The 22,218-nt window shown below is 37.5% G+C and overlaps 1 protein-coding gene across 6 annotated transcripts in view; it reads left to right on the top strand.

The window, feature by feature from the left end:
• The window catches only part of LOC127878163 (uncharacterized), a 30,931-nt gene extending 10,445 nt beyond the window's left edge, over positions 1 to 20,486 (top strand). For 3 of the 6 annotated variants that reach the window (XM_052424617.1, XM_052424618.1, XM_052424619.1), the window contains exons 4-7: positions 18,498 to 18,593; positions 18,940 to 19,052; positions 19,351 to 19,490; positions 20,306 to 20,486. In XM_052424617.1, coding sequence (XP_052280577.1) covers positions 18,498 to 18,593; positions 18,940 to 19,052; positions 19,351 to 19,490; positions 20,306 to 20,442 — 486 coding nt within the window. In that variant the 3' untranslated portion in view covers positions 20,443 to 20,486. The other 3 variants (XM_052424620.1, XM_052424614.1, XM_052424615.1) reach the window with 3 other exon arrangements.
• The last annotated feature ends 1,732 nt before the right edge of the window (positions 20,487 to 22,218 follow it).

Here is a 22,218-nt window from a genome sequence, read left to right as displayed (position 1 = left end):
GGTTTTAACAAGCCGTCGTTCCAGCAGTGGAATTGTTACATCACTTTATTGCATTGCATTCTTTCCCGCAAGGTATCAAGGTCAGTTTGTGGTCAGTTACAGAAATCGTAATATAAACGCTATCGCGTAAACTTTGTGCACTTTAATTTTATTTTGATCAGAAAGATACTAAATAAAGATATTTGGCGATATTATTATGGTATGTCAATCAAAGATTGTTAATGTTTAACAATTGCATGACAAGGACCAAATTTGTTTAATTTAATTAGAAATATTTATCCATATAGACCAATTTATAAAGCATGAGCATGATGATTCACGATACCGTTGATAATGAAATCAAATAAGATTGGAGTGTTGCCGGCTGACCTGTATGCTTTCATTTATTTTCATGCTTCTTGTGTTTTTCTATTCTGTAAATATAGATATCTTGAGTAATAATATCTAATAAAAAGAAATGAAGCACGAAATCCGGCGCAACACCCCGTAATTGATTTGCGTGTGATGCAGCTAAGAACTGCGCAGAAAAAAGGCATTCGCTATTTTTGATCTCATAGATATAGCTTTGTATCGTTCATAAACACCGACCACAATAAACGCCGTATAACTTTTGTGAAAGATATTTCTTGTTCAGTTTAACAGTTATGCATTGATATAAGTTCGTTTCTGTTAATTTGATTTACTAGAAAGAATATCAAGCGTTTCATTCAGACTACTTTTTATTTCGTTATATATATATTTGATAGTGATTTTTTTTCCCTAAAATTTAATTTTTCGTTATAATATGATTATTTATCATTCAAAATGATGTTTTCACTAATAAATATCATAGCCACACGCTAACCACCTGTGTTACTGAGTGATTGTAATATTGCGTATAATTTGTGGTCATTTGATGGTATTATTTAAAATATGCTTATTCGAACTTAATTTATTTGTCTAGTGTGTATTACAATTATTTCAGACGCCGAATATCTTGTGGTACGATATTTATTTTCAAAGAAACAACTCATCTACTGATCAATCTCTTTCAAGGTTGTGAGTCAAAGAAACATATCACACGTGAATACACACGGATATAGGCCACCTTGTTTATGGGTTACATGTACGTTGTTCCGGTTAATTATCAGTTTCACTACTGTAATATGAGTAAACATTGATGAAAGGCTTTACAGTTGTTTAACTCGAAAACCTGATGGGACTTATGTCAGGGTTAGTGCCGCTATCGTTATGTGTACATGTATGATACCTATATTACTATACAGTGAGTAGTGTAAACTGCAATAAATTTAGGCAACTAGTGACAGGCAAATTGCCAGGCATTGTTCTGACTTGTCTGTGATGTGGTGATTATTCACGGAATGCTGACTGTCAAGAACTTGCTTCGCATTGTGCGGAGAGACTTCTATAATAGCTACGATCGCGGGCCATTTCAATTCTGTTTGCAAAGGAATTTTGAAGCGAAACTTGGAAAATCGATCCGGATCACTCAGACGCTTTGCTCTACCAGACGATTTTACTTTCAGTTTGAGGTAGGTGTATCTACTGAGGATTGCTGTGGTAAATGACCTCTTTAAAATGTTTACAGTTTGTTGCTTACAACGGAAGTGCTGATAAGGCTTAGATTATTAAGTAGGTCACGGAGCAGTTACAACTAGCAGGACAATTGTTTATGAATTAAATAAACTAAAAACACAATAGTACCAACAATGCCGATGGATTTTGAAATTGATGTGGAATTTCATTTGGAGCCAACAAAGGTGAAGGGATAATAGTATAACCTTATTTACATATTTAAAAATAAAATGTCAACAATAGTTACCGTGTGCACGTGGCTTTCGACTATATCGCATTGCATGTAAAATTGTAAATCATACATGTATAACTGTAACTTCTTTTACTATCACATATGACTATTCCACAAGACCAAGGCCTTTTAACTTTTAAAGTTAAGTGTACTCATAACTTTTGTTTGGGTAAAATTTTAAAGACCTAGTTTAAGTAATGCCAGGTCCATTTATTATTATGCCACTCATTCTTATTTATTATGCACCTAAAATATCTCTAAATGTCTATCATCTTATCGATTCAAATCAATACATGTACATTTATTGTATTGCTAACTTCTGATAATGTTTGCTGATCTGTGACCTCAGTGGGTTGCAGATTCATTAAAATACAATGCACATGTTTTAGACGGGTGGGGGTCAAATAAAGGCTGAATATAGGCCTTAAAGGCATTCTGAAAAAATAATTGTGCACATTTCAGAAGTACACTTCAACCATGTCGCGGCAAGGTCATCCAGTACAGGAGGGAGTTTTGATGGGCATCGGAAACTCATTGCTTGACATTACAGTAGTGACTGATGAGAAATTCTTGAAAAGGTTTGGCCTGAAACCTAACGATGCCATAATTGCCAGTGACAAACACAAGGAGATGTATCATGTTATGTTGGATGAATTTAAGCCATCTTTTCTTCCTGGTGGGGCAACCCAGAATAGCATCCGTGTGGCACAATGGATCCTGGGACGCCCAAACGCTACAACCTTCTTTGGATGTGTTGGCAATGACAAGTTTGCTCAAATCCTCAGGACTACTGCAGAGAATGTGGGTGTGAATGTGAGGTACCAAGTGGTAGAGGGCTTCAACACAGGGAGATGTGGAGCAGTCATCACAGGGGAGGATCGGTCACTCGTGACTGAACTGGGAGCAGCTGGAAAGTTTACTGTCAGCTTCCTCGATATACCAGAAAATTGGGAACTAGTGAAACATGCTCGGTTTTACTACATAGGCGGCTTCTTTTTACCAGTGAGCATGGCTTCAGTAAAAAAACTTGTTGAGCATGCTGCGGAATCTAACAAAACAGTTATTATGAATCTTCATGCTACCTTCCTCTGCCAATATTTTGCAGACAAAGATCTAGATCTCATGCGTTATGTTGATGTTTTGTTTGGCAACGGGGATGAGGCTAAGACATTTTCAGACCTCATGGGCTTTAACACATCGGATGTTAAAGAAATGGCAGCCAAGACTGTTTGTCTTCCAAAGTACAACAATCAAAGGGAAAGAATTGTTGTGTTTACTCAGGGACGTGACCCCACCATAGTTGCCTGCGGGGGTAAGGTGACGGAATACCCAGTGAAGGCTATTCCACGGGAAGAGATTAAGGATACAAATGGCTGTGGGGATGCCTTTGTTGGGGGATTTCTGTCCCAGCTTGCTCAGGGAAAGTCGCTTGATGAATGTATTCGGTGTGGTTCCTATGCTTCACGGGTTGTTATCAAGTACTTTGGTTGTAACTACCCTGCTGAACCAGACTTTCAATAGGATATTAAATTAGCCTGTCCTTTAACAATGAAAGAACATGATGTCGCATGTTTGATTGGTAACTGTTTTAAAATACAGTTGTTTTTACCCTCTGCCTAGTGGCATGTCTATAAGCTTTACATAAAAACTAAATTTACAGTATGCTGCTGTGTTTTTGTTATAATAGTATTATTTTGTTTATAAAATGTGTTTAATACTGCTGAAATAGTGTGTTTTTATGCCCCTTACTTCGAAGAAGAGGGGGTATACATGTATTGTTTTTTACCTGTCTGTCATTCTGTCCCAAAACTTTAACCTTGGTTAAAGTATGATAACTTTTGCAATATTGAAGATAGCAACTTCATATTTGTCATGCATGTGTATCTCATGGAGCTGCACATTTTGAGTGGTGAAAAGTCAAGGTCATCCTTCAAGGTCAAAGGTCAAATATCATTGTATTTTTACCCTTAGTTAACCCTTTCCCACTCAGAGGAAAACTGAAAATGACTATGTGCAAACAGCATAAAACCAGAACAGCCTGCGAGTTACTTGCAGACTGTTCAGGTGTTATGCTGTTTGCTGCTCATCAGTATCTAAGGATTGGAAATGAAGCCTTTAAAACTTGAATCTAGTAAGAAAGGTTTTTATTATCCCCACGCTTTTTGAAAAAAAGGTGGGGATATTGTGGTTATCTCCGCTGTCCGTCCGTCCGTCCGTCTGTCTGTCTGTCTGTCCGTCCGTCCTGGCCACTATCTCCTCCTACACTAAAAGCACTAGAACCTTGAAACTTACACACATGGTAGCTATGAGCATATGTGCGACCCTGCACTATTTGGAATTTTGATCTGACCCCTGGGTCAAAAGTTATAGCGGTTGGGGTGGGGCCGCGTCAGAAATTATCACTCATTTTTTAGGTTATTTTACATTTACTTCTTTATTTCTACACCGATTCACTTCAAATTGATACTGGACCTCTCTTATGACAATACGGTCAATCTCAACCATGCATGGCCCCATTCCCAACCCTGGGGCGCCCCGCCCACATAGGCCACACCCACCAAAAATTTCCATTTACTATAATTTTTTCATTTCTACACGGATTCACTTCAAATTGATACTGAACTTTTGTTATGACATTAGGGTCAATTTAACTATGCATGGCCCCAATCCTAACCCTGGGGCGCCCGCCCACATAGGCCACACCCACCAAAAAATTCCATTTACTATAATTTTTTCATTTCTACACGGATTCACTTCAAATTGATACTGAACTTCTCTTATGACATTAGGGTCAATCTCAACTATGCATGGCCCCATAACCAACCCTGGGGCCCCGCCCACATAGACCACACCCACCCAAAATTGCCTTTACTATAATTTCTTCATTTCTACACCGATTCACTTCAAATTGATATTGAACTTCTCTTATGACAATAACGTCAATCTCAACTATGCATGGCCCCATTACCAACCCTGGGGCGCCCCGCCCACATAGACCACACCCACCCAAAATTGCCTTTTACTATAATTTCTTCATTTCTACACCGATTCACTTCAAATTGATACTGAACCTCTCTTATGACAATACGGTCAATCTCAACTATGCATGGCCCCATTACCAACCCTGGGGCCCCGCCCACATAGACCACACCCGCCCAAAATTGCCTTTTACTATAATTTCTTCATTTCTACACCGATTCACTTCAAATTGATACTGAACTTCTCTTATGACAATACGGTCAATCTCAACTATGCATGGCACAATTACCAACCCTGGGGCGCCCTGCCCACATATGTCACACCCACCCAAAATTGCCTTTTACTATAACTTCTTAATTTCTACACCAATTCACTTCTAATTGATGATGAACTTCTCTTATGACAATACGGTCAATCTCAGCTATGCATGGCCCCATTACCAACCCTGGGGCACATCTAGGTCAAACATTCGGCGTGGGGATACGCGTCGGCCTCTGCCGCGCCATTTCTAGTATATATGTTACTTTCTTGGGACTACAAACGCGTCAAAATATGTATCTAAGTGGTAAAGAGTTAAAGTTTGGTCATAACTTTTTGTATATTGAAGATAGCAACTTATATTTGGCATGCATGTGTAACATGAAGCTGCAGATTTTAAGTGGTAAAAGATCAAGGTCATCCTTCAAGGTCATAAGTCAAAAAATACAATCCAAAGGAAGTAATAAGCTTTAAAAGGGAGATAATTTCTAAACCAGCCAAATGATATATTGAAATTTTATTTCAAAGCGACGCAGTAGGGGGCATTGTGTTTCTGACAAACACATCTCTTGTTTGTTATTACTTAGGTTTTTATTATTTACTTTTACAGTGATTAGCAATATAAAGAGAGCATTTAGTAGTGAACTGCTAGTCCCCAGTATTAATGAAAAAAAGAATCGACTTGTGCAATACAGATACTAACATTTTTGTTCACTGTTGTTTTGTTGAAATTATAAGCAACTGTAGTTATTTAAATTCTATATTTTTCATGGAATATTTTATCCAACTGGTACCAAACACCCGGGTTTATTGCCTTGACATTTATACTGGTGCTACAATTCAGTGCCATATGGTGCAGTATTTGTAATATTATTCATGTATGTTAATATAAATTAGCTTGGTTTTCAGGCCGACATTTGTTCTCTCCTATATTTGAATAATAAATAATTGTAGCATTTGTCATACATAATGGGTTCAAATTCCATGCAAACATATAGAGAGATGGAGAGACTTAATGTATTAGCTTTACATCTATGAGTTTAAACATGGTTTAGCTTTTCTTGTTTATTTCTTTTGTCGTATTATTGCAAACATTTTGTAGATATGTTTTACCTGAGGAAGTGCTGAATATTTAGGAGAATCTCAACAAAGTACTTTTCAGCCATGAAATTACGTGTGTTTTAAGAAGTGGTTCATTTTTCAGATTGCAAATTATTGATATTAATGTATTGACTGCTTTCCATTCAACCTTATGTCATTGTCATTAATGGATGTAATATTTTTGAGCTGTATTCTTCTTTTCCAGTTGTCAGTATTATGCAAGATCAATTACTCATTAATCAAATATTCATGACAAAAAACAAGCCTTTTCTGGATTCCATGTTAATACTTTGAATACTTAAGGTATTTTCATGGTGCATCGGGAATGATTTTGATCTGCAAAAATATTGTTATTTTGATTACCGTAGGTGGTTTCTTTCCCAGCTGGCCAATTATATATTTGTATTTGTAAACTGTTTTAAAATAAATTACTATATAATCAATAATTGTTCTACCTGAACACTGGAAGATGTACCAATTTTAAATCATTCTAAGCTTGTATCTTTAACACATGTTCTCTTTCAACACTGAGTGCAGCTGTTCAGTTGTAGTAGTTTCAATTTTTAAAGATTGGATTGCTGAATTGCTTGTTTATTTAAAAAAAAACTTTGTTATATTTAAAAACTTACCATACCTTTATTTATAAGTTATTTGATAACTCAGGAATGAAAATAGACCTCAAATCTTATTTTGTTTTTATGTGTCTATAATTCTATGTAATGAAGCCACTATATTATAATGAATTTTTTATGCTACCCCAAAAATGTATTTTGGGGGGAGCATAGAGTCGCCGCTTTGTCTGTCCGTCCGTCTGTGCACAATTTTTGTCCGGGCTATTTCTCAGCAACTAATGACCGGAATTCAATGAAACTTATGGGAAGCTTCACTACTAAGAGGAGATGTGCATATTATCAGCAGGTTCTGGTCGGATGATTTTTCACAGAGTTATATCCCTTTGAAATTTTCCATTAACTGTACATAAAGTGCAATTCTTGTCGGGGCTATTTCTCAGTAACTAATGACTGGCATTCAATGAAACTTATGGGCAGCTTCACTACCAAGAGGAGATGTGCATATTATCAGCGGGTTCTGGTCGGATGATTTTTCACAGAGTTATGGCCCTTTGAAATTTTCCATGAACTATACATATAGTGACATTCTTGTCCAGGCTATTTCTCAGCAACTAATGACCGGAATTCAATGAAACTTCATGGGAAACTTCACTACCAAGAGGAGATGTGCATATTATCATGGGGTTTCGGTCCGATGATTTTTATACGCCCGTTTTTAAAAACAGGACTTATTATAATTTCACCCTTGGCTGGCGGCGGGCAGGGGGTGTCCACAGCAGTGTCCACTCTCTAATTCAAATATTTTTCATCCGATCTTCACCAAACTTGGTCAGAAGTTGTGTCTAGACAATATCTAGGTCAAGTTCCAATATGGGTCATGCTGGGTCAAAAACTAGGTCACGGGGTCACTTAGTGCATTTCAAGGATTAAGCATGGTGTCCGCTCTCTGATTGAAGTAGTTTTCACCCGATCTTCACCAAACTTGGTCAGAAGTTGTGTCTAGATGATATGTAGGTCAAGTTCAAATATGGGGCATGCCGGGTCAAAAACTAGGTAACGAGGTCGCTTAGTGCATTTCAAACATTTAGCATGGTGTCCGCTCTTTAATTTAAGTAGTTTTCATCTGATCTTCACCTAATTTGATCAGAAGTTGTTTCTAGATGATGTGTAGGTCAAGTTCAAATATGGGTCATGCAGGGTCAAAAACGAGGTCATGAGGTCACTTAGTGCATTTCAAGCATTAGCACGGTGTCCGCTCTCTAATTGAAGTAGTTTTCATCCGATCTTCACCTAATTTGGTCAGATGTTGTGTGTAGATGATCTTGAGGTCAAGTTCAAATATGGGTCATGCAGGGTCGAAAATGAGTAAATGAGGTCACTTAGTGCATTTCAAGCATTTAGCATGGTGTCCGCTCTCTAATTGAAGTAGTCTTCATCCGATCTTCACCTAATTTGGTCAGAAGTTGTTTCTAGATGATATGTAGGTCAAGTTCAAATATGGGTCATGCAGGGTCAAAAACGAGGTTCTGATGTCACTTAGTGCATTTCAAGCATAGCATAGTGTCCACTCTCTAATTGAAGTAGTTTTCATCTGATCTTCACCGGATTTAGTCAGATGTTACGTCTAAATGATATCTAGATCAAGTTCAAATATGGGTCATGCCGGGTCAATAACAAGATCTCGAGGTCATTTAGTGCATTGAAAGCAATGAGCATGGTGTCCAAAACCTTTGAACAGGCGTATCTTGTGACAGTTTGGCACTTTTGTTCACAGAGTTATGGCCCTTTGAAATTTTCCATAAACTGTACATATAGTGCAATAATTATTCTTGTCTGGGCTATTTCTCAGCAACTAATGACTGGAATTCAATGAAACTTTAATGGAAGCTTCACTGCCAAGAGGAGATGTGCATATTATCAGAGGGTTCTGGTCAGACGATTTTTCACAGAGTTATGGCCCTTAGAAATTTCCATTATACATATAGTGCAATTCTTGTCTGAACTATTTCTCAGCAACTTATTATGGGAATTCAATGAAACTTTATGGGAAGCTTCACTACCAATAGGAGATGTGCATATTATCAGCTCGTTATGGTCGGATGATTTTTCACAGAGTTATGGCTCTTTGAAATTTTTCATTAACTGTACATATAGTGCAATAATTATTCTTGTCCGGGCTATTTCTCAGCAATTTTTGACTGGAATTCAATGAAACTTTATGGGAAGCTTCACTGCCAAGAGGAGATGTGCATATTTTCAGCGGGTTCTGGTTGGACGATTTTTCACAGAGTTATGGCCCTTTGAAATGTTCTATAAACTGAACATATAGTGCAATTCTTGTCCGGGCTATTTCTCCTCAACTACTGACTGGAATTCAATAAAGCTCCATAAGGAAGCTAAACTACCTTGAGGAGATGCGCATGTTATTTGTGGGTTCTGGTTAGATGATTTATTTAGAGAGTTATGGCCCTTTGAAATTTTTAAGTTGCTAAACCATCCATTGTATTATTATGCTCCCCCCAAAAAAAATTGGGGGAGCATATTGTCGCCGCTTCGTCTGTCCGTCCATGTGTCCGTCCATGCACAGTTTTTGTCCGTGCTATTTCTCAGCAACTAATGACCGGAATTCAATAAAACTTTATGGGAAGCTTCACTACCAAGAGGAGATGTGCATATTATCAGCGGGTTCTGGTCGGATGATTTTTCACAGAGTTATAGCCCTGTGAAATTTTCCATCAACTGTACATAGAGTGCAATTCTTGTCTGGGCTATTTCTCAGCAACTAATGACCGGAATTCAAGGAAACTTTATGGGAAGCTTCACTATGAAAAGGAGAAGTGCATATTATCAGCCGGTTCTGGTTGGATAATTTTTCACAGAGTTATGGCCCTTTGAAATTTTCCATGAACTGTACATATAGTGCAATTCTTGTCGGGGCTATTTCTCAGCAACTAATGACTGGCATTCAATGAAACTTATGGGCAGCTTCACTACCAAGAGGAGATGTGCATATTATCAGCGGGTTCTGGTCGGATGATTTTTCACAGAGTTATGGCCCTTTGAAATTTTCCATGAACTATACATATAGTGACATTCTTGTCCAGGCTATTTCTCAACAACTAATGACCAGAATTCAATGAAACTTCATGGGAAACTTCACTACCAAGAGGAGATGTGCATATTATCATGGGGTTTCGGTCCGATGATTTTTATACGCCTGTTTTTAAAAACGGGACTTATTATAATTTCACCCTTGGCTGGCGGCGGGCAGGGGGTGTCCACAGCAGTGTCCACTCTCTAATTCAAATATTTTTCATCCGATCTTCACCAAACTTGGTCAGAAGTTGTGTCTAGACAATATCTAGGTCAAGTTCCAATATGGGTCATGCTGGGTCAAAAACTAGGTCACGGGGTCACTTAGTGCATTTCAAGGATTAAGCATGGTGTCCGCTCTCTGATGGAAGTAGTTTTCACCCGATCTTCACCAAACTTGGTCAGAAGTTGTGTCTAGATGATATGTAGGTCAAGTTCAAATATGGGTCATGCCGGGTCAAAAACTAGGTAACGAGGTCACTTAGTGCATTTCAAACATTAAGCATGGTGTCCGCTCTTTAATTTAAGTAGTTTTCATCTGATCTTCACCTAACTTTGTCAGAAGTTGTTTCTAGATGATGTGTAGGTCAAGTTCAAATATGGGTCATGCAGGGTCAAAAACGAGGTCATGAGGTCACTTAGTGCATTTCAAGCATTTAGCACGGTGTCCGCTCTCTAATTGAAGTAGTTTTCATCCGATCTTCACCTAATTTGGTCAGATGTTGTGTGTAGATGATCTTGAGGTCAAGTTCAAATATGGGTCATGCCGGGTCAAAAACTAGGTAACGAGGTCACTTAGTGCATTTCAAACATTTAGCATGGTGTCCGCTCTTTAATTTAAGTAGTTTTCATCTGATCTTCACCTAATTTGATCAGAAGTTGTTTCTAGATGATATGTAGGTCAAGTTCAAATATGGGTCATGCAGGGTCAAAAACGAGGTCACGATGTCACTTAGTGCATTTCAAGCATAGCATAGTGTCCACTCTCTAATTGAAGTAGTTTTCATCTGATCTTCACCGAATTTAGTCAGATGTTACGTCTAAATGATATCTAGATCAAAGTTCAAATATGGGTCATGCCGGGTCAATAACAAGGTCTCGAGGTCATTTAGTGCATTGAAAGCAATGAGCATGGTGTCCAAAACCTTTGAACAGGCGTATCTTGTGACAGTTTGGCACTTTTGTTCACAGAGTTATGGCCCTTTGAAATTTTCCATAAACTGTACATAAAGTGCAATAATTATTCTTGTCTGGGCTATTTCTCAGCAACTAATGACTGGAATTCAATGAAACTTTAATGGAAGCTTCACTGCCAAGAGGAGATGTGCATATTATCAGAGGGTTCTGGTCAGACGATTTTTCACAGAGTTATGGCCCTTAGAAATTTCCATTGTACATATAGTGCAATTCTTGTCTGAACTATTTCTCAGCAACTTATTATGGGAATTCAATGAAACTTTATGGGAAGCTTCACTACCAAGAGGAGATGTGCATATTATCAGCTCGTTATGGTCGGATGATTATTCACAGAGTTATGGCTCTTTGAAATTTTTCATTAACTGTACATATAGTGCAATAATTATTCTTGTCCGGGCTATTTCTCAGCAACTTTTGACTGGAATTCAATGAAACTTTATGGCAAGCTTCACTGCCAAGAGGAGAAGTGCATATTTTCAGCGGGTTCTGGTTGGACGATTTTTCACAGAGTTATGGCCCTTTGAAATGTTCTATAAACTGAACATATAGTGCAATTCTTGTCCGGGCTATTTCTCCCCAACTACTGACTGGAATTCAATAAAGCTCCATAAGGAAGCTAAACTACCTTGAGGAGATGCGCATGTTATTTGTGGGTTCTGGTTAGATGATTTATTTAGAGAGTTATGACCCTTTGAAATTTTTAAGTTGCTAAACCATCCATTGTATTATTATGCTCCCCCCCAAAAAAATTGGGGGGAGCATTTTGTCGCCGCTTTGTCTGTCCGTCCATGTGTCCGTCCATGCACAATTTTTGTCCGTGCTATTTCTCAGCAACTAATGACCGGAATTCAATAAAACTTTATGGGAAGCTTCACTACCAAGAGGAGATGTGCATATTATCAGCGGGTTCTGGTCGGATGATTTTTCACAGAGTTATGGCCCTTTGAAATTTTCCATCAACTGTACATATAGTGCAATTCTTGTCTGGGCTATTTCTCAGCAACTAATGACCGGAATTCAAGGAAACTTTATGGGAAGCTTCACTATGAAAAGGAGAAGTGCATATTATCAGCCGGTTCTGGTTGGATAATTTTTCACAGAGTTATGGCCCTTTGAAATTTTCCATGAACTGTACATATAGTGCAATTCTTGTCCGGGCTGAGAATTAGCAACTTATGACTGGAATTCAATGAAACTTTATGGGAAGCTTCACTACCAAGAGGAGATGTGCATATTATCAGCGGGTTCTGGTCGGATGATTTTTAACAGAGTTATGGCCCTTTGAAATTTTCCATTAACTGTACATATAGTGCAATAATTATTCTTGTCCGGGCTATTTCTCAGCAACTAATGACCGGAATTCAATAAAACTTTATGGGAAGCTTCACTACCAAAAGGAGATGTGCATATTATCAGCGGGTTCTGGTCGGATGATTTTTCACAGAGTCATAGCCCTTTAAAATTTCCATTGTACATATAGTGCAATTCATGTCCGAGCTATTTCTCAGCAACTTATTACGGGAATTCAATGAAACTTTATGGCAAGCTTCACTACCAAGAGGAGTTTTGCATATTATCATCGGGTTCTGGTTGGATGATTTTTCACAGAGTTATGGCCCTTTGAAATTTTCTATAAACTGAACATATAGTGCAATTCTTGTCTGGCTTATTTCTCCCCAACTACTGACTGGAATCAATAAAGCTCCATAAGGAAGCTAAACTACCTTGAGGAGATGCGCATGTTATCTGTGGGTTCTGGTTAGATGATTTATTTAGAGAGTTATGGCCCTTTGAAATTTTTAAGTTGCTAAACCATCCATTGTATAATTATGCTCCCCCCCAAAAAAAATTGGGGGAGCATATTGTCGCCGCTTCGTCTGTCCGTCCATGTGTCCGTCCGTGCACAATTTTTGTCCCGGCTATTCCTCAGCAACTAATGACCGGAATTCAATGAAACTTTATGGGAAGCTTCACTACCAAGAGGAGATGTGCATATTTTCAGCGGGTTCTGGTCGGATGATTTTTCACAGAGTTATGGCCCTTTGAAATTTTCCATTAACTGTACATATAGTGCAATTCTTGTCTGGGCTATTTCTCAGCAACTAATGACTGGAATTCAAGGAAACTTTATGGGAAGCTTCACTTTCAAGAGGAGATGTGCATATTATCAGCGGGTTCGGGTCGGATAACTTTTCACAGAGTTATGGCCCTTTGAAATTTTCCATAAACTGTACATATAGTGCAATTCTTTTCCGGGCTTAGAATTAGCAACTTTTGACCGGAATTCAATGAAACTTTATGGGAAGCTTCACTACCAAGAGGAGATGTGCATATTATCAGCGGGTTTTGGTCGGATGATTTTTCACAGAGTTATGGCCCTTTGAAATTTTCCATTAACTGTACATATAGTGCAATTCTTGTTCGGGCTATTTCTCAGCAACTAATGACGGGAATTCAAGGAAACTTTATGGGAATCTTCACTATCAAGAGGAGATGTGCATATTATCAGCGGGTTCTGGTCAGATGATTTTTCACAGAGTTATGGCCCTTTGAAATTTTCCATTTACTGTACATATAGTGCAATTCTTGTCCGGACTATTTCTCAGCAACTAATGACCGGAATTCAAGGAAATTTATGGGAAGCTTCACTATCAAAAGGAGATGTGCATATTATCAGCGGGTTCTGGTTGGATGATTTTTCACAAGAGTTATGGCCCTTTGAAATTTTCCATTAACTGTACATATAGTGCAATTCTTGTCCAGGCTATTTCTCAGCAACTTGAATATAATGACCGGAATTCAATGAAACTTTACGGGAAGCTTAACTACCAGGAGGAGATGTGCATATTATCAGCGGGTTCTGGTCGGTTGATTTATGGCAGAGTTATGGCCCTTTGAAATTTTATATAAAAAAATTCTTGTCCCCCCAACTACTTTGCCCTCAAGACGTTTCCTTTTATCTGAATATATTGAGCAATATTGTGACAAAAAAAACTACTTTGGGGAGCATCACCCGTCTCCGACAGTTTCTTGTTTTTTCCAAAGTTATGCCCCTCAAGACGTTTCCTTTTATCTGAATATATTGTGCAATATTGTGACAAAAAAAACACGACGGTTTCTTGTTTGTTATGAACATGAGGTATACATGGAAATAGGAAATGTAAATGCCATATAATAATTATTTTCAGTAAAAAATACTCAAATGTGATTAAAGTAGTTTAAGATCAATTCCATTTGTTTGTCTTTTGATATAAAAATGTTCTGAACAAAACCCCCCAAACCAAGTGGGAATTGATCAAAATAAAACAAGTAATTTACATAAGATATATGGAGCAAACAAGGTGCCTTCAGTTTATTTTATCATTACATTAACGATCAAGGACACACGTTCAGAAGGAAATTCAAATTGATCAAGAACAAAATTTGGACTGGAAAAAGTTTGAAAAGGTGATTTTTGTGAATTAACTGTGTTCCACTGTAGCTATGCCATAGTATGTCTTACAGTATTACCCGATACTCAAATAACCATAACTTGTTCACAAACTTTCCAACAACACGTGGTTAAACCCGACCGGTTTCACCCCAGGGGACAATATGTTAACCTCTTCTGCATCTGTCTGTCCATTAGAATAAAATTAGTATGGACCCTGTGTTTACTCAAAAAGTTCTTAAGCTTGGTGGAATAGAGTGCTATTTTGGGTTTATGCTTGTTATATTAGTTGTTTTGTTGGACATAAGTTGTTTTTCGATGTGTACAGAAGTAAGTGAAAACTGTTGTATTGATTCTGCAATATCTCAAAAAGCACTTAAGCCTGTTAAATCAAGGCCATGTGTGAATACAGGGTCATACTGAGAATATGCTCATTATTTCAGCTTTTTAATGGGAAAAAAATGTGTGCTTGCTTTAGTAACAGAAAAATAGCAAACTAGAATCTGTATTCTGCGATAACTCAAAAGTATTAAAGATAGGGTGATGAAACCAGGTTGATGTAGGTCAAATTTGGAATATGGACATTATTTCAGTTCTTATTGTTATGCCAAAAATTTCTTTACACAAATACTGGTAAGTGAAAACTATAAGCTGTTACAACATTGCATAACCTGACAATGGTTCCACTGTTTTGTCTGTGACAAAGGTCTTGTTAAATTAGTTTAAAATATTAATGTGTGTGTACCATAGTTCCATATACCATCTGGAATTCACAGTTATCATGATTATCAAATTCATAATTTTTTAAACATTAGTCAATAACTAATAAAAAAAATTTCCAGCCATTGAACAACTAATACGAGTTCTTTTCACTGGAATTCAACTACTTGTATGTGAGAATAGGTAGATGGTTGAAAACCATAAGGTTCTAGCTTTCATTAACAAGAAATATATTTTCAAAAAGATGTTTAGCTTATATCCTGACTTAAAAATAAAGGTAGAAATATTTTTTTAAGTACAGTAGACTCTGCCAATACCGGACTCTCAGAATACCGGAAGTTTCCCGATTCCGAACGGTAGGGCAAGTCCCGTATTTTACCCTAATATTTCTTTGTTCGAAAATGTTGAATAAACCGAACTCTCTCAAAACCGGAAACCGAACGGATATCTCCTTGAATTTTGTCATTTTCAACGCAAAATACATTGAGTACACCGGACGGTCCTAATTATCAAGATGCCCGAGGCGTGTAAATTACAATACTTAGTCAGCAGGGCGCGTGCGGTGTCACGCATTCCCCTTGCGCAATTATCGATAATCGGATTAAACATGCCATAAAGGTGTCAAGTCGTTACCGCGCTATTGAAGTCCGATTAAATAATGCAAAACAAACTGTTAATGTCTATTAGAGACGTGCGGTAACACCCAAAAGTGATTGACGCTATCGTTTTATTAAGCTTATGATAAACAATTTAATTATATAATGAATGCATGCCGTTGCGACAATCACTTTCTTGCGATCTACTTGGGTAATTTAAAGGATCATATAGACATGTTTTCAAACGCTTGAATGGTTGTTTGTTTGTTTGTCAGATAAAACTGTGAGAAATATGACCGTTAAATATCCATCCATCTGTCTGCAAATTTATTTATTGCCTTTTTGTAATTTCAAACGCATCTTCAGTATTAATAATCTAAAAAGAAGGTATAGAATGTTTTATTGCTTGTAATTGAATACAAACACATTATTTAAAGAATACTTTAAATATAAACATTACATGAGTACAGTTATCACATGGTACATGATAATAAGATAATTTATAGAGATTTGTCTTCTATCATGGACTCTACTATTTGGTAGTTCTGTCACATAAAACAAAAACAATGGCAATTGCCAATATTTTTAGCCCACCTGAGCACAAGGTGCTCATGGTGAGCTTTTGTGATCGCTTTTTGTCCGTCGTGCATTGTGCAGCGTCAACATTTGCCTTGTTAACTCTCTAGAGGCCACATTTATTGTCCAATCTTCGTGAAATTTGGTCAGAAGATTGGTTTCAATGATATCTTGGATGAGTTCAAAAACCTTACGTTTGCTTGAAAAACATGGCTGCCAAGGGGCAGGGCATTTTTCCTTATATGGCTATATATGGCTATAGTAAAATCTGGATAACACTCTAGAGGCAACAGTTATTGTCTGATCTTCATAAAACTTGGTCAGAAGATTCATCCCAATAATATCTTGGACGAGTTCGAAAATAATGCCGATTGGTTGAAAAACATGGCCGCCAGGGGGCGGGGCATTTTTCCTTATATGGCTATAGTAAAACCTTGTTAACACTCTAGAGGCCACATTTATTTTCCGATCTTCATGAAACTTGCTCAGAAGATTTGTCCCACTGATATCTTGGATGAGTTCAAAAATGGTAACCTTTGCTTGAAAAACATGGCTGCCAAGGGGCGGGGCATTTTTCCTTATATGGCAATTGTAAAATCTTGTTAACACTCTAGAGGCCACATTTATTGTCCAATCTTCATGAAACTTGGTCAGAAGATTTATCCTTATAATATCTTGGACAAGTTCGAAAATGATGCCGGTTGGTTGAAAAACATGGCCGCCAGGGGGAGGGCATTTTTCCTTATATGGCTTTAGTAAAACCTTGTTAACACTCTAGATAAGTCCAATCTTGATAAAATATGGTCAGAAGATTTGTCTTAATGATATCTTGGATGAGTTCGAAAATGGTTATGTTTGCTTGAATAACATGGCCGCCAAGGGGCGGGGCATTTTTCCTTATATGGCTATATAAGGCTATAGTAAAATCTTGTGAACAATCTAGAGGCCACATTTATAGTCCGATCTTCATGAAACTCGGTCAGAAGATTCATCCCAATAATATCTTGGACGAGTTCAAAAATGATGCTGGTTGGTTGAAAAACATGGCCACCACAGGGGCGGGGCTATTTTCCTTATATGGCTATAGTAAAACCTCTAGAGGTCACATTTATTTTCCGATCATCATGAAATTTGGTCAGAAGATTGGTCTCAATGATATCTTGGATGAGTTTGAAAATAATTATGTTTGCTTGAAAAAAAAAGGCTTCCGAGGGGCGGGGTATTTTTCCTTATATGGCTATAGTAAAATCTTGTTAACACTAGAGGCCACATTTTTTGTCCGATCTTCATGAAACTTGATCAGAAGATTCATCCCGATAATATCTTGAAAGAGTTCAAAAATGATGCTGGTTGGTTGAAAAACATGGCTGCCAGAGGGCGGGACATTTTTCCTTACATGGCTATAGCAAAAACCTTGTTAACACTCTAGAGGCCACATTTATTTTCCGAACTTCGTGAAACTTGGTCAGAAAATTTGTCCTAATAATATCTTGTTATCTCAGGTGAGCGACTTTGGGCTTTTAGGCCCTCTTGTTTCATTCATTTCTTTCCTGTAAATTATGCAAAAATCAGCCCATGGAAATATTCAAATGTATTCATTCAGGACTGCTGGCGTTGTGTAGATGTCATTTAAGTTGAAAAGCAGGGTTAAACAGCCAAGTTGAAAAACAGTATTAGATAACTGAGTCTCTTCTGATTTTTAACTTTACTAGGTATATAAGTAGTTACATAACTACTTACTGATCATCTGTGATGTTTTACAGGGTAAGTATTTTAAATTTGGGCAGGAGTTTAGCTCCAGTTCAATCAAAATGTACTACACTGTATCATATTCTGTGGGGTCAGAATGTAGTCTTATCATGAATAAATCTTACTTTTTATCTGCATTAATAACAGGACAAGTTATCTTTACTGTATTAGAATATATATGTGTGCCATCATGTCAGTCACTTACCCGATATTGAAATTACTGACCTAATAAAAAATGCATGTTCCGCATGCGAGCATGCTAATCCAATGAATAACCAGTATTCTCCACAAGTTAAGATAAAGTATAACCCATTTCAGACCAAAACCCCCTTCATAGTTGCCTTGATTTACCAGGCACATTTTCAGGCAGCCAGTTATAATGTAAGACTGTACTCTCAGTTGCTTTGGTTACCTTTCAGGTGGAGCTGCAGGTGGGGCCAGACAAGGGCAAGATTGGCGAGGTGTTCAGAATCGTCAAGGAACGCAACTGGGTCTTTGTCGAAGGGCTACATATTGTATGTGACCATTGCTTCTTCACATAAAATATTATTCATTATTATTATTTAAATATTCAAAGGGAAAACAATATTCTTCCTAGGACATTTACTGGAGTATGTTTGTGTTTAAACGTTCTACTTAGCACATTTCTTTGTACAATGTATGCTTATGTAAACAAGAATATAGGATGAAATTTGAAGGACTGAAGTAAGTGTACAAGTACTTTGATAATCTATTATGTTAATGCGCTATTTACTTAAATAATTAATACTTAATTTGCGCTGATTTATATATTAAACTAATGGATGTATGATGCCCACACCTCGATGTTCTTGACTCTTTTATTATCTCTTATTTTCTAAGAAATATGAGACTGAGAGAAGCGATTACGACCCTGCATCCATAGGGAATATCAACAACACAGAGGAGCCCCTCCTGGTCCCACATGAGGTCAAGCTGATTGACCCGGCTGACCTGTAAGTGACCTCCAGTTGAAATGGAAGTGTTTTTCAGACCAGTAATTTTAGAGAATGCTCTACGCCAAAATCCTTATTTCGCTGCAACATAAATAAAATACATAATAAATTAGTATATACATTGAAAGGTATGTTACCCGATCTGTGGAAATGTCTGAAATTTATCCATACTTATCGTAGGTAAATATAAATTAGGGTTGGTCTGGGATGTTACTTTCACATAAATAGTATTTATGATTCACTTCCATTGTGGGTAGAGAAATATGTCAAGAGAACATTCTTCTTTCATACTGTTTAGGAGAGCCACAGACGTAGTGTGGCGGTACACAGAGGATGGGGCCAGGGTAAGGGTCAGCGCTCGCACGGGTCGTGTCATCCCCTTTCCAAAGTTGCATCTAAACACCTGGGAAGATGGTACCAATGCCATCGAAGAATTTGGTTTGTGCTTGTTTTATTTGTTTGGAATTTTGCATTGTTTTTTATACATGCTTTAAATAGGGTGTGGGATGTATTCACACTTGCCATAGCATGTTAGGCTGGTCAGTGTTTAAGCAGTACTAAGTACACATACTGAGGCCAGTATTAAACACATAACTTTATTGAATTAAAGTTATGGGAATATGGTCAAAGAAATAGTTTCACTCTGCATTCCCACATTAGTTATGTGGCCTGGCTGTTAATCTGCAATAAATGTTGGCTGGACAGAAACTCTCCCAGAAAAAGGCTCTCCCCCAAAATGTGGGAGTAGAAATTTTCTATTTTGCTATTTAACCACCCTGGGCTAAATATCTCCCAAGATTTTCTCAGTCCGAATAAAAGCTCTTTTGGACGGTAAAATCATGGGAGTTTTTGTCCAGGAGTGCTGTCCTACATTCCTACATAGCTAGGCTGTTTGTGCACTGCACACCCACACCATGTGTATGATGAACAATACCCTTTGAGGCATCTGGAATAATTGCATGTTTTGAAAATAGCAATCAATGTTCCTTTGTTAACTTTTTTATCTTTCACTATTTGTAAAGTCATTTGAGTTATGCTCTCACATGCGCAACTGTAAAATACATCATCACACAAAACCAAGGAAACAATTTGCATAAAATCAAACATTTATGCTTAAGAATAATTTTACAAATTCATTATTTCGTTTGCATACAATTACTGTATTCATTTTTATCTAGAGCTTTAATACTCATGACTTTGTATATTTTTTTAATGACATAAGTATGGAGAGAAGAATGTTACTTTTTTTTCAGGTGGTGAACAGGACACTGATATGAATGAAGTCAAGAAAGTCACGTTCCAGCCAAAATTGTGCACGTTTGAACAAGACATTTGTGAAAGCATGAAAATTGACTATACTCCACGTAAAAAGAAAGGATACTGGTATTGATGTGTAAAGTTTTTATGAATAAAGTTGGAGTACTTTTTCAGATATTGAAAGACAATACTTTAAGTGATTTGTTTACAGATTTGCAATAAGAACAATTTTCAAAACATAATCTAGATACAACTTCTTACCAAATGTGGTGAAGATTGGATGAAAACTACTTTAATAAGAGAGCAAACACCATGCTCAATGTTTAAAACGCACTAAGTGACCCTGTGACCTAGCTTTTGACCTGCAATGACCCATGTTCAAGCTTGGCCTAGACATCATCTAGATACAACTTCTGACCATGTTTGATGAAGCTCGGATGAAAACTACTTGAATCAGAGAGTGGACATCATGCTTAATGTTTAAAACGCACTAAGTGACCCCGTGACCCAGTTTTTGACCCAGCATGACCCATATTTTAACTTGACCTAGACATCATCTAGATACAACATCTGACCAAGTTTAGTGAAGATCTGATAAAAACAACTTGAATCAGAGAGGGGACACTAAATACGGACCGATGGACAGACCGACGACAGACAAGCTCACTCCTATATACCCCCTTAACTTCGTTTGTGGGGGTATAATTAGCTCCACAACCATAATAACCCTTAAGCACTGACCTGAGTACACTAATTCTTAAATTCTTTAGCAGGTTACCTTGTATTTTACCACACTTGACCATGTTTCTATACAATTGAGCCATTTATGTGTACGTTTAAAAAAAAATACATAGTGACCTAGCTTTTGGACATAAGCAACCCAGAATTCAACTTTACCCACATACTTTGAAGACAAGAGGGCCATCAGGCCCTACGGCACTCACCTGAAAGCCAAAGGAACTAGACTATTCTGAAAAAAATGCAAGCTGATGCATGAAGATTATTTTGGACCAAAAAAGTGACTTTTAACATGTTTTTTTATATTAGACCCTGTGACCTAGTTTTTGAGCTCATATGACCCAGCTTCAATCTCTGGCAAAATTTCATTGGGACAAATGTTCTGACCAAGTTTCATGAAGATTGGCCAATAAATGTGGCTAATATAGTGTCAACAAGTTTTCACTAAAGCCATATAAGGACAACTGCCCCCCCCCCCCCCCCTGGCAGCCATGTTTTTCAACAAACCATATCCATTTTATAACTCACTCAAGCTATTGGTAGAACAAATGTTCAGATCAAGTTTCATAAAGATTGGATAATAAATGTGACTTCTAGAGTGTTAACAAGGTTTTGTAGTAAATAGCCATTTAAGGAAAAATGCCACGCCCCCTTGCGGCCATGTTTTTTTACTGATCTCAACCATTTTTTAACTTAGCCCAGATATTATTAGTATTATTAGTTCAAATATTCTGACCAAGTTTCATGAGCATTGGACCACAAATGTGACTTCTAGAGTGTTAACAAGGTTCTACCATACAGTAAAGCCATATATGGAAAACTGCCCCGCCCCATGGCGGCCATGTTTTTCATTCAACTGGAACCATTTTCGAACTCGTCCAAGATATTATTGGGACACATGTTTTGACCAAGTTTCATGAAGATTGGACTAAAAATGTGACTTCTAGAGTGTTAACAAGGTTTTACTATAGCCATATAAGGAAAACTGCCACGCCCACTAACGGCCATGTTTTTCAACCAACTGAAACCATTTTCGAACTCGTCCAAGATATTATTGGCACACATGCTTTGACAAAGTTTCATGAAGATTGGACTAAAAATGTGACTTCTAGAGTGTTAACAAGGTTTTACTATAGACATATAAGGAAAACTGCCACGCCCCCTGGCGGCC

The sequence above is a fragment of the Dreissena polymorpha genome, chromosome 4, assembly GCF_020536995.1.
Source record: "Dreissena polymorpha isolate Duluth1 chromosome 4, UMN_Dpol_1.0, whole genome shotgun sequence".
Classification (NCBI taxonomy): Eukaryota; Metazoa; Mollusca; class Bivalvia; order Myida; family Dreissenidae; genus Dreissena; species Dreissena polymorpha.
The sequence above is the reverse complement of the archived record's forward strand: the minus strand, read 5'-3'. Positions and strand labels throughout refer to the sequence as shown.